Here is a 14,883-nt window from a genome sequence, read left to right as displayed (position 1 = left end):
ATCTAAATATCATATTCAAAAATGGAATCAACAGAATTGAAGAGCGTTTTTCTAAAAAGCACATTTTTATTGTTTTGAGAAAAACACAAAAAAACTAATTGTTCGGCGAAGATTGTTTGAATATCTATAATTTTGTAATCGTAAATAAAGATGATGAACAACCTTTTTATTGATACTAGGATAGTTAGATTTGTACGTTTATTAATAAAAAATTCAAATGTTGAAAAAACTCAATTTTTGAAAAAATGGACATAGCGCCTTTAAGAAAAACGCTCTTCAATTTTGTGTGTGTGTGTGTGTGTGTGTGTGTGTGTGTGTGTGTGTGTGTGTGTGTGTGTGTGTGTGTGTGTGTGTGTGTGTGTATAAACACACACACACACTTAAATATTAAATACTTAAATAATTGATTTTAAAAACATTATTTTCTTTTTTTCAATGCGAACTCACTAAGTAACTCCAATGGTGCGACTTGCGACCATACTAAATAATAGATAATTGTAATACATAACAATTACAGTTAATATATTTATAATTAAATTAATTATTTTATTGTTTTAGAATATTTAAATATATATATATATATATATATATATATGTATATATATAAATATATATATATATATAAATATATATATATATATATATAAATATATATATATATATATATATAAATATATATATAAATATATATAAATATATATATATATATATATATATATATATATATATATATATATATATATATATATATATATATATATATATATATAAATATATGAACTGCTACTAATAATCTAATGTTTTGTTTTAAATTTTTGTTCTGAAAATTTCTCATTCAGAATTAATGGGAAAAAAAATACATAGCATAAAATTTAATTCAAAACCTTTGTTAAGTTTTACCTGCATTGAAAGTATAGTGATGGAAAAGATAATAAATACGCCATCGTAATAACATTTACAATAATGTTATAGTACATCATAAAAAAAAAACAACACAAAAATGAAACCTAGTAATAACACCGTTGTCATAACGTAACTAATCAAAATTTTATGATAAACCAGATTAACTTTTTATAGGCATATTTAAGCTGAGAATTAAGAAAACCACTTATAATTCAAAAAGGAAGTGGTAAAACTACCTTTAATTAGCACTCAAAAGAAGAGACAAAAATGTTCAAACACATAATATAGAGTGCTAAAAAAAAAGGGGCAAAAATGTTTTTAAATTTACTAAACTTTTATAAGCAAGTTGTCACGTGAAATGTATTTTTTTTAAATCTACCACAAAACCATATGGTGAATATAAAGTAGCATATTTTATGTTATGAACAAACAAATTGACCAAACAAAACACCTATACAACAGCTTGTGGCTTAATGACAAAATTGAAAATTATTTTATTATTCAATCAGGAGCTACTACATAAAGCAATTCCTTCAAGACATCACTACATAAAGTAGTAATGACTTGAGTTATTTAAATGACTCGACTTAAATTAAAAAACTAATAACTTGGACTAATGATGTCAAGCATTACAACAAAGCAAAATATGAGCCAAAAGTTCTTGTTTGAATCCACATTTAATAAATTCACATTAAACCAAGTGAAATAGATATCAACCAAGAGGTATTTCATAAGTGTATAATCAAGAATTAGACGATCCCTGATGTAATTTGGGCTAATTTAGTCTTATCACACTATGCTAAATCAGTCACAAATTAACTGCACAAGATACCACTGGTACCAAAAGAAAAATTACTAGAAGATTGTCCTATTTTCGGGCAATTTTTAAAAAAGAAGTGTACATGAATGGCTGGGCTGCTGATGTTTAATAACTAGAAACCAAAAGCAAGATTAGATACTTGTTTTGTAAAAAAATTATGTCAGACTTATACAAAGTTAGCAAAAATAGTTAAAAATTTTGTCTAAATACTGTTACAGAAGTAAATGAAATCAAAAAAAAAATCTAGCAGTCTAAATGTTTGTTTTGAACCAAGCATAAACTGTTAACATTAGCACCTGCTTTATTTTTACTAACGTCTTGTACTGATTTTATATATATATATATATATATATACATATATATATATATATATATATATATATATATATATATATATAAATATATATATATATAAATATATATATATATATATACATATATATATAAATATATATATATATATATATATGTGTGTGTGTATATATATATATGTGTGTATATATCTATATATATATGTATATATATATTTATATATATGTATATATATTTATATGTATATATATATGTGTGTATATATATGTATATATATAATTTAGTAAAAAACACTTATCTAACTTTTTTTTTCAACTTTAGGTTTCACCATTGCTGGATCATCAGGAAGAGAAAAAAAAAGTTAGATAAGTGTTTTTTACTAATTTATTATTGCTTTGTTCTTTAAGAACATTGAGCACTCTATTTGTAAAATACACTAGCATAATTTACATATGTATATATATATATATATATAGCCCTCAGAATTGAGGTTGGCATTCGGCAATGCCGACCTTAAAGTGTTTAAGGTCGACAAAAAATTACCAACCTCGTTTCTATGTTTATGGTAAGACCTTTGTATCAAATTTTTTTTGCCGACCTCTAAAAGATTGAGGTCGGCAAATTATTGCCGACCCCATTTTTCCTAATTCTGAGGGTTGTATTCAAAACTATCATGCATTAAAAACTATTTACAGATGATGTATTTAAAACGTTTATTTTGATGATGCCATCATTGTTCAAAAACCAAATGTTTATTCTTGATTTATAGGAAATTAAGGTTTGCTCTTTAACTATATTATTTAGTAAAAGATTTTATAAATTGGCAATGCAATTTGATTGGTTATGTTATGTTATGTAAGTTACGCTTCTGGCAACTTTTTTTTACAAGTTCTTTTAAGCATTTTCATGCATGATCTCTAGTTCTTTTTTTAAATCTTAACCCTAACCCTGATGGGTTTAAATTTATAATAATATTCATTCCTTTGAAAATTTTAAAGAATTGGATTAAATCGACTCTAACTCATCTTATTTTAAGGGTTGTTAAATGTAGTATTTTAATATCCTACTGTAATTATGATGTCTAAGAGATGGTAAGAGACAAGTGGTGCGATGCGAATTTGTTTAAATACTTCTATCTTTTTCAAATACAATGAAATATCTTTTTTCAAATACAATGAAATAATACTTTAATGTACTTTTTCAAATACAGTAAACCTTTAATCAGACCCTCATTTCAAATGAGGTCTGATTAAAGCTTTACTGTATTTGAATATATGAAGGTTATATATTAAATATATAACCTTCAGTTCACATTAAACATCTGGAATAAAACCTCATAAAAGGTTTCAATTTTTTAAAAACCAAGCCAAGTATAAATATATAACCTTAAAAAGGTATAAAAATTTATTTACTTGATTTTTAGACCATTATAAACGTAATTTGCACTAAAAACTGATTCTAAATGTTTTTATTACTTTTAAAGCATCAACTTTAAGTTTTGATTTATACGCACACAGATTTAAGATTAGTTTGTTTTAGGAATGTTTTATACCTGAATATCCGTGAGTTCTTTAAAAAGTCTTTGAGACAAAGGAAAACCATTTGGAGTATCAACTCGAACAAACTATAAGAAAAAGTAACAATGAAAAATATAACAATGTTGAAAACTACTACTACTACTACTACTACTACTACTACTACTACTACTACTACTACTACTACTACTACTACTACTACTAACTTATACAGATAAAAACTTTATGCACAGATCATCTCTCATACTAAATTCTAATTTCTAGATCATAATAGCAAAACCAATTTCTTCTGATGTATTGAAGTGCACTATCTAATTTAAAATTAAAATCACTGAAAAAACCTTGATAAAGATTGTCCATAATTGAAATTTTAATATATTAAGTTGTCTGGTTTTTTTTGTGTAGCATCTTAAATATATAGGGTTTTATCTTAATATTTTTAACTTAAATATTCAAGTTTAAATATTTAATTACTATTAAATGGTATTTATTATAAAAGAAATATTGTACAAACCTCATTGTTATATAAGATCTTTTCTATAGGCAAAACCACACATGCAGTGCCTGCTCCTAAAACCTCTTTAATCTAAAAGTATTAAAAATAATTATCAATATCAACAATAAAAAAATAGTAATAATGTCATAAATCATTTTGCTATAACCTAAAACGACTTATGGTCATTATTACCGTTATATCTTAACTTTTTTCTTTTTTTTACACATTAAATTTCTAGACCATAAAAATAAGGCAAAAAGGTAATGTCCAACAAAGCTTGCATTAAGTGATTGCGAATTGCGATATCTGGATATATTTCTGATTTTCAAATTCCCAGTTTATTTAAAACTGTGCGCAATGTTTTAATGAAACAGTCAATTTATTGTATTGCAAAAACTAATTAAAAAACAAAACAATAAACTGGTATGTTTAAAGACCAGGTAATTTAAGATTATAAATAAAAAAGTTATAGGAAAAAAAATAATTACAAAAGGTCAGAAAAACTTGCGCTAAATTTCAAAATCAACCAATAAAAAATTTTGTAGTATGAAACATTAAAATCAATTTTTGCTCCTAAAACCTCCTAAATTGGGGAAACTTTGATAATTATTTATTTAAAAAAATTTAAATGCTTTTAATTAGAAGTTAATTAATAGATAATAAAAATAATAATAAAAAGATATATTTTATAAAAAGTTATTGGTTTTTTTTGTTTTGTTTTAAAATTACTAAAGTTGTTTAAATTAGTTTTTATGTGTTTTTGAACTCCTATTTTTAATTTTATATACATATCTGCGTTAGTTACAAGCATTTAATTGACGATTATTTATATATCTATTTGATTTATAAGAAAACATTGAACTTGATTTATAAGAAAATATTAAATATAATATTTTATACCTTACTTAGCGATTTCTTTTATTTAAAATATTTGATCAACACTAAATTCCTTTAGACTGTTGTGATTTGCTGTTGTTTTTTTAATATTACAACTTACTGTATGCATTATTTATCTGATGATTCATTAAATTAAGTAAAATATTAAAGTTTAAACCATTATTTTTAATAATAATAAAAATAATAGTAATAATATGGTTTTATAGTGAGATTTTATATCATAATTTCAAAATCAATATAAATATATTTTATTGAGTAACATCTATTGAGTTGACAAGAATTGAGTGATAAAAATTACGATTTTACGATTTTTAAATAACTAAAACTTGAAACACCAGAAGCATTTCCAGATATTGCAATTCGCACTTAATCACTTAATTTTGAGCCTTGTCCAATTTTTCATTGATTTTCATGGAATCTATTGAAAGCTTTAAAACCCCATCAAACATAAGTTTATGCAGTACTACTATTTTTTTCACTCAATTGTCTTAAAAATGAAACTTAACAACAATATATTACTCTGATCTTTACATAGTGTTATTATATAGTATATGTTATGGCATATTAGATTTTATATTGCTGTTTAATCAACTTCCACATTTCTCTGACCCAATTCCACATATCTTTACCCAACTTGTTCGAAAAGTCATAAAAAATAAGCAAAAACTTCACACACACAAAATTGATATATCAACTTTTGCCATAACAGTCTAGAATTTTAGTACAATTATTACACATCATTAATTACTTTAAAACAGTATTTATAAATATTACCAGATGAGTTAACAAAGTTTTTAAAAAACTATTTACCCTAAGTTTGGTCAAAATTATATACGAAATGTATATACAAAATTATAGATAAAAAGTATATACAGCATATATAAATATACTTGCTTAACACTTAGTTTTAAGCAAATATATTAATAAAAATTACTTTAAGAATACCTGCAATAAAAACAAACTAAAAACAATAAATTATTAAATCAATAATGAGTAATAATACTTTTTAATACTTTTTTTAATACTCAATGTTTACTTTTGATTTTAACTCTATTCTATTTAAAAATTTTTACTTTTTTTTTAAATAAAACATTTCATATTAAATACAGTAATTGATTATTTTAAAATAAAAGAAACTCCATATATTTATAATAGCTTTTCAAAGGTATTTCAAGTTTATTGCAAAACCTGTTTGTTTAGAACCTTGTTTGACATTATTGTTTAGTAAGCAATACAATAAACTTTTATTTACTTTCAAATAAAAATTATTTAAACATTTGAAAACCTCTTTGGGATTTATTTATTGCCTTTTTCATTAATTCTATTTATTACCACCATAGTGAAAACGTTTCAATATCTTTTTGATACAAAATAAATATTAAGTGTACTAAGTATTTAACACATTGCATGCGGGACATGTACTAGTACATTTTCTGACAATTGATGTTTGAGTGCAGGACATGAACTAGTATGTATTCTAAAGCTTGTTATTTAAGCACTTGTCCCGCCTAAGTATGGGTTAGTGTAACAACATGGTTTGTTTTTTCTGTATTTCTGTATTTGATCTGTATTTTAGTGTTTAAAAAAATCTTTTTAAATCAAAAATTAACTTCTTATTTATTCATGTGAAGCTGCTTTAAAATGTACCTGCTGTGAAATGTGCTGAAACATCAGTGAGCAACACTACACAACATCACAACAAAATCTTGTATTTTGCCACATGTGAAATGTTGTATTTAGAATTAAAATTAAAAAAAAAGCAAAAAAATTTCTTTATTTAATACTAACCCTCCCTTCATTAGCAGCTTTAATCATTTGGTGAATTGTAAAAGATTTTTCAGAAACTTTAAATTCATTCTAAAAATGATAGAAAATTTGAATAAGATATATGTTATAACTCTATTGAAATAAGATATATGTTATAACTCTATTGAAATAAGATATATGTTATAACTCTATTGAAATAGGTATACATTATAACTCTATTGAAATAAGATGTACGTTATAACTCTATTGAAATAAGATATATGTTACAACTCTATTGAAATAAGATATATGTTGAAATAGAGCAAAGAAATTCATAAGCTGTTAAAATGTAAAAAGGAATTTGCAAGAAATAAATCCAATGAAATAAATATAGACTTTTGCTTTGCAATATTTGGTTTTTAAATTTACATTATTTTCTCCAATAAAAATTTATTTTGAGAAAAAAAAGAAAGATAAAGAATCAGAAAAATTGACAATTTCTAAATTCAAATATGCATAGTATTTATTTAGTTTCAAAAATAATAAAAAACAAACCCATTCTCGCGCAAGCTCTAAAAGCGATTTTCTTGTCACACCAGGTAAAATAAGACCGTTTAATGCTGGAGTAATCAGTTCTTCCTCTATAATGAAATTTATAATAAACACACAATAAGGATATATTAAATACCAAAACTATAAAACCATAAAATACTCGATGAGAAATAACTATTTTTTGACACATGTTTACAGGCTGGTTCAGTCCCCTGAACCAAGCAATCATTTATTTAAAATATCACAAAAATAAGATGATATAAATATATGATAACTAAATTTATTTTATTATCTGTATTTCTTCAGCAAGAATGCTCAATTAATGATGTCAGAGCTTTATTTATTATAAGAACAAAATATTTTTAACAAAATAACATAATGTATTTTTTACCTGATGATTGCTATATATTACTTGATGATGATATAAGTAATATATTACTAATAATATACTACTTGTATACTTTTCTTTATTTGCTTTAAAAATTTTAACATCTCAAAAACAAAGAAACCTACCTCCTTGTTCATTAATCCAATGCATAAAAATATTCATTGTACCAACCTCAGTCACCTGTTTTTTAAAATTTAAAAACCTACATTAATTTATGGTAAATCAAATATTTTTATATCAACAAAAAAAACAAAGACATAAAGTACAAGCAATTTTACTTAAAATTCAAATAACAATGATGTCATAGCAAAATTTTTTTATTGTATGACACTTAATTTTAAATGATACAAATCAACAACTTATAATAGATAACTAATTGCTCAACTATAAACTTTTAAAGTAATAAATAATGAAATAAAAGTATTTCATTATTTAATAGTAAAAAAAGAACTTTAACAAGGGTCTTGGGAACTATATATGTTAAATATGTTAACTCTATCTGCTAGACTTGACCTTCTAAATTAGGAAAAAAAAAAGGTTCACAATTAATTGCCGACCTTATTTTTAACAATTTTGGTTGACATCAGGTTTAATTAAGACACATTAAAATTTAAAAAATATATGCATTTTATGCTTTTTTTTTCTTTCTGATTTATCTTTAATTTGTTTTATTATATTTTAAGACTTTTCAGTTTATAGCTTGATTATTTTTAATTTTCCTTTCAGCACATTATTAAAACAAGCAAATTATTAAAACATGCAGAGAGCCATGGTCAAGTTGTCAAAACAACATATTATAAGCATGGTCATGTAAGGCATATGACCACACACTTTTCTTCAGAAGGCTTGATATATATATATATATTTATATATTAGTAAAAACACAGAAAACATGATGATTCCTGATGAAAAACATGATGACTACTAATGGAGAAACAATTTATTGAAGAGAAAAATTAGATAAGTGTTTTTACAAATTTATTATTGCTCTTTTTAAGAACATTAAGCACTCTATTTGTAGAATACACTAACATAATGTGACATCAAAGGGCTTATCTAAACACGTATTTGTTTTATATATATATATATATATATATATATATATATATATATATATATATATATATATATATATATATATATAAAACAATAAATACGTGTTTAGATAAGCCCTGTGATGTCACACTAGATAACCCCTGTGATGTCACACTTATAGCCTGCTGCCGCTACATTGACTGAGGGTTTGTAATAATAATCACATTTGAAATTTTTAATAAAATATTAATCATAGATGTTGTCTTATCTTTGTTTGTAGGTCTCTAAAAGCCTAAAAATTCTTAACCCTAACCCTGACTCTAACCCTGAAGCCTAGAAAAGTTTTAAACTCATTCAATATTTAAAGTTATTTGTTTTGATTTTAATGATTTATATTTAATAATACAAAACAAAAATTGTGAATGGTGAATAATATTGACTATTTATTTTAACCTCATACTCATTAAATGGTATGTTTGTTAAATTGACAAAACCACAGAAATTAGTAATATATGCAGAGTGGTGTTTATCTATAAATACTTTTTGAGTTTTTCTGCTTTATTTTTCCAAAAACATGTTCTTTTGATTATTTTGTCTTTGGTATTTTGTTTTCGTTATTTACTTATTTTGTTTATTTTTACTATTTGGATTGGTCTGCCGTTGTGGGCCCAGTATCGATTTGTGAATCAAGATTTGGTTATGCTCAAGTAACCATAACCATAAACACGCATTTGTAGATACATTTTTGGCAAGTCAGTTATTAGTATTCCTTGCAACTGCTGTTTATAAACGGTTTGGGTCTTAGTACCCATTTTTAGTTCTAAATATTTTTTTTTTAATTTAAAAACCACAACCAAAAATTTAATAGATTTTAAGGTAGTTAGAAATTTGCAACTATGTCGCGTAACAAATGTTTAAATTTTAGAACAATTTTTAAAATTTGATTTTGTTACTTGTGGTTCTTTATTTTTCAATTTCTTTTATGAAAAATTGCACTTTTATAAAAAAAAAAAAAAAAAAAAAAAAAAAAAAAAGTCTATATACAAAAAAAAATATTTTTTACATTAGATATCGTTTTATATATAATTTATAATAGAAAATTTAAATTCATTATTTTCTTTTTTTGTAAAAAATTTATATATTTTTTATCTTGTCTTTGATCAGCAAATATTTCTCACCTGTACAAAAAAGGCAAAAAAACCTCAGCAGGAAACTACCGAACTGAATCACTTCAATTTCATGTAAAATAATTGAATGCATTATTAGATGCAAAACTTTTCTGTATAAATTCAAACTAATAGCCAAACAACAGCACGGTTTTGTTAAAAATAAATCATGTCTGACAAATATACTTGAAACACTAGATTTTATTTCAACCACCTTGGTACCCTGTTGATATTGTTTGCTTGGATTTTGCCAGGGTGTTTGACACAGTGTCCATAAAAGATTGTCGATTAAGCTTATGGAATATCTGACAATTCAATGGTCCTTTTTAAAGAAAAAAATCAGCAATTTTATGGAACAGCCTGCTAAACAAGATGGTTAACACAGGATCAGTTAAAAATTTTAAAGGAAGTTTTGATTGCTGAATGAGCAGCAATTAAGCAAATTGACTGTCATAGTGTGCTAGTACCACATTCAGTGGCTCACACAAGTTACAGCAATTACAGTGATTTGTTTAGAGAACTAGCATAAAAAATTACAGCGATTTGTTTAGAGAACCTGAATAAAATAATTTAAATTAATCATAATTGTCATAAAAAGTTTATAAAATTATTTGTAACTTGCCTTTATCATTAAAAGATGATTTTTAATTTGACTTTCTTTGCAATTAAAAATTTACTCATATTGAATCTCTTATTCAAATCTTCTTCATTTGTTATATAAGTAGCATTATGTTTCAACAATATATCAATCTGAATATGAACTGCCGTATGTTCAAGATTAATTCCCAAAGGTGTTATGCCAATAATTTTTTTCACAGTTTTTTGGACTCAAATACAGCTTGTTTTTATTTCACTTTCATATGTTAAAATTTTTTGAAGTTGTAGAAGTCAACTATATGATTTTGTAGACATTAAACATTTTTACTGGAGTTCTTGTTAGTGTATTTTAACAAAAATTAAATATGACTCATTTATCAAATTCAAACTACCATAAAACTTTATTGCACATAAATTTTTCGGGGAATGGCATACACCATATTTAAAAAATCTCATTTGCTTTTGGAAAAACTGAGTTCTGATCCAGCATAGCACTTAATTGTTCTTTCAGTTTTTAGAAACAAAATTCTGAGAAAATGACATGTTCTACAATTTTTAGTTTTGTTCTGATTTAAGTTGAATGTTTTTTATTTAGTAATTATCAAAAAATGCCAATTACTGCAAAAAATCATGAAGAATGCAAAAGATCTATGTGTTTAAAAAAAGGTGAGTATGAATTTTTTGTCTCAATTTCTTGTGACATAAAAATTGCCAATATTCTTTGTGGCATTCAAACTCATGTGCACTGACAGCACGGCTGTTGATGCACAGCCATGCTGTCAGTGCACAGCTGATTCAAACAGTCTTACAAGAACAGTAGGATCAATAAGATAACTGTTCAATGAATTTACTCAAGTCAGAACAAGGGCTAAAATTATTTAAAATGTCATCCACCCACCACTTGTTCCAATATCACATGATTTAACAATGATTCTAAAACTGACCAATGGAACTACATCCATTTTTGGGCATTTTCAATAAAATTTTCAAAAGCTTGCTTGAAGTCTGGCCAGATGCCATGCAATGACATCCTTTAAAGATAGGTTTCATTTTGTTATGGAAGAATACTGGAGAAAGGCTAATAAGCAAGTAATCAAAGCAGCACACAGGGATTTCCAAAAGCATTGGCAAAGATATTGTTGTTTCAGCACTCATCCAGATTATGGAAACCAGCTCGTTTTGTGTGTTATTTAATACAACAGCAAAAACATGTGAAAGCAAAGTATTTACATTGTAAGAGTTTTTTACTAGAATATGTATAACATTCATGTTAATTAAAAAATGTAACTTATTTGAAGAATAAAACATAAATTAAGCTTGGTACTATTTCTTTACTCTGTCTCTAACTTTTGGAAATGAATATTTCATCACTACACTACTAAACTTCAAAACCTAAATTTAGTTCCAGATCTTGCTTTTTTAGCTTAGTTAATTGCAGACCACAAAAAACCTTAGAAGGACTGAATTTTAGTTGGTTAAAATGTAAAGGTTAAACCATCACTTTTTTTTACTGTTTTATTTAAAAATATTCAAATGTAAATATTTTTTTAAAGATGTAATAGTTTAAATTTCATTCTTTGTGCAGTACTTTCTATGGGGATGAAGTAACTAACCCTAAAAGAGTTTCTTTGGAGTATAAATTTAATAATAATTACAAAGGTTACACAGTGTGAGCTAAAAAAAATTTTTAAACTTACCTCATCGTTATATAACCAAAGACATTGTGCACATCCTTTTGATTCAGCAATACGTTGAGGATAAATGGTGGGTGCATAGTTACTACAGAAAATAACTTTTTGTCAAACAAATATAATTAACAAATTTTTTAAAGCAATTTTTTTTTCTAAATATATAAATTTATTTATACTTTATCAAAATATTAAAATAATAATAATAGTAATAATAATAAGAACAATAAAATAAACATGTTATTTTAAAAGATACTTAAAAAATACTATAACTGTAACAAATATTATTCAAAACACTAACCCTCCTGCTTTTATGTCACCTATTCCTCCAGGCCATGATCTAATAAAACTAGGATCTGCAAGTAATGATATTGGCTTAAAAATACCAGTTGAGAAATATGGTCCAACCGGGCCAGTTATAACAAAAAGCATAGCACTAGCAGGTGGTCTTACTCCAAGAGTTGACTAAACAGATTAAAACCTACTGTATTTTAAAAAACATGAAATTTATTGCTTATACTACTTACTATTTAAAAATTTCCTAAAGAAATAAAAAAAAAACATTTTACTATTACACTCGATAACTCATTTCATATTTAACTATTTTACTTTTAATATACTTATATTCAGTTATAATTATGTTATTAGTGTCATCATCATCATCATCATCATCATCATCGACATCATCGACATCATCGACATCATCATCATCATCATCATCATCATCATCATCATCATCATCATCATCATCATCATTCATCATCATCATCATTATGATGATGATGGAGAAAATCATCATCATTGTCATTATCACCACCACCACCACTATCATTATCAATATAAGTAGATGAAAAAGATAAAGTGTCACCCATTTAAATAGATAAGACAAAATGAAGTGCATATTTTTTTTTTGGTTAAAAAAATATTAAAATATTTTTTTAACCAAAAAAAAAATCCATAAGTTATTGTTTCAGTTCAATAAACACTACATAAATAATGTTCATAACAATTAAGTTGGCAAACATTTATTTAATGCATAATACCTTCAAGTTTTACTACATACTTAAATAAAAGTATATTATTTTTATTATTATGTAATTGCTTTTAAAAATGTATTTAAGAAATTGTTTTTTTTCAAATTAAAAATTTTTTTTAACTTTGAAAAAATTTATTTAATTAGGATAATAAAAAAAATCTTGATTGCTAAGATTGTTGCGTATTAATTTTCTCTTTCATGAGTATTTGTGTTGTGTGATATAATAAAGTGATTGTTTCACTTTATTATAATATTTATGTTGAAACTAATAAATTATAATACAAGGAATTTCATTTCCTGCAAAATGAAGTGAAAAGAGAGAAAAGTATGTATAGGTCCTAATGAGCAAAATTTCCAGGAAAATAAAAAACTTCATAATTAAACTAAATTTTCTAATAGATGCACTAAAATAAAATGAAAAGTTAGATACCACATAGTCCAATAACTACAGTCCAGTACTACATAGTCCAATAACTTAGTACGAAAAGTTTTTTTCATAAAAATCTAATAAATATAAATTCAGAAATTGCAAGAGCTATATTTTCATTACATATATTTTACCTTATTTCAAGCACACATACAGCAATTCCATGTAAAAACATTCAGCACATGCAACCTCAGAATTTGCTGAATTTTAGATCACTCGAAGATTTTAATAAATTATAAATACCTCTCAAATTTCATCATCTAATTCAAAGTGGTTCTATAGATCTAAATACTTTAACTATGCTTTGAACCAACAAAAACCTGGCATTTTAAAAGACGATTTTAACTCTTGTTTTTATTCTGTTTGGTAATTGAAAACTAAAAATATGTACCTTAACATATTTTTGGGTAAGAAATCCAATGAAACCACTAAAAAAATTCAAAAACAAAATGGATTTAGATGATGGCTGTTACAAAATATTTATGTATAAAAACAAGATTTAAAAGAATTTAAAAATTCTAGAAAAAGCTTTTTAAGATTTGGCTTCTTTAAGACCATAGTATAATATACTATGAAATGAGATTTTAGATCCAAGAATGTAGTCAGCAAGTTCTGATCTGATATACATTGTAGAGCTACCAATGAATGAGAGCAGGAGTGTTCAGCATGATCATTAGACTTTAAGCGCTGAAACCACACCCAGAAAATTACCATAACATACGTTTTGTCGTTGTACTGTATTTTGAAGAAGTCGTGGCTCACCTGTCACAAAGAAAATCATTTATCAAAGGAATTGTCTAGTCAAGAAGATACAGAAGTGTGACTATTAATCCTTTGTTGTCCTACTTACTAACTGTTATAAGATCAAGTTCAATTATTTCATGTAAATTTATCTGTAATTTTATTTTGTAATTTTACATGTAAATTGACCTGAAAAATTACATTTTTTTCAAATAAAAAACAATGTAAAAAATTTTAATTGAATGCTGTAAAAACGAAGATGGAGAATTGAATGGTGTGTGCTTAACAAATCAGATGATTCACATTCATAGATCTCCAGCATTACAATAGATATTGGAAGAAATTTTTTAGATTCAATACAAAACTCAGAAAATTTATTTTCAAAATAAGTAACATATTTTTCACTAGGAATCAATCATTTAGCTAATACTTCAGTAAAACCTTCAGCCACTTCTTAAGTCAATTTTTCAACCATCATATGTTTCATACACCTTTCTTCAAAACTTTAATATTCTTCTTAAAAAAATTTTTTAAAATTCATTGA

At 24.9% G+C, this 14,883-nt stretch overlaps 1 protein-coding gene across 1 annotated transcript in view; it reads right to left on the bottom strand.

The window, feature by feature from the left end:
• Positions 1–291: 291 nt before the first annotated feature.
• Positions 292–14,883, bottom strand: part of LOC100208081 (branched-chain-amino-acid aminotransferase, cytosolic) — a 40,567-nt gene continuing 25,975 nt past the window's right edge. Inside the window, exons 6-13 of the mRNA XM_065791609.1 lie at positions 12,437–12,600; positions 12,145–12,226; positions 7,775–7,829; positions 7,265–7,350; positions 6,752–6,820; positions 4,085–4,156; positions 3,588–3,659; positions 292–480 (exon numbers count right to left, since the gene is read on the bottom strand). Of these exons, the coding sequence (XP_065647681.1) occupies positions 433–480; positions 3,588–3,659; positions 4,085–4,156; positions 6,752–6,820; positions 7,265–7,350; positions 7,775–7,829; positions 12,145–12,226; positions 12,437–12,600 (648 nt within the window). The 3' untranslated portion in view covers positions 292–432. The remainder of the gene's footprint in view (positions 481–3,587; positions 3,660–4,084; positions 4,157–6,751; positions 6,821–7,264; positions 7,351–7,774; positions 7,830–12,144; positions 12,227–12,436; positions 12,601–14,883) is intronic.

This window comes from Hydra vulgaris, chromosome 02, assembly GCF_038396675.1.
Source record: "Hydra vulgaris chromosome 02, alternate assembly HydraT2T_AEP".
In the NCBI taxonomy this organism is placed as follows: Eukaryota; Metazoa; Cnidaria; class Hydrozoa; order Anthoathecata; family Hydridae; genus Hydra; species Hydra vulgaris.
The sequence above is the reverse complement of the archived record's forward strand: the minus strand, read 5'-3'. Positions and strand labels throughout refer to the sequence as shown.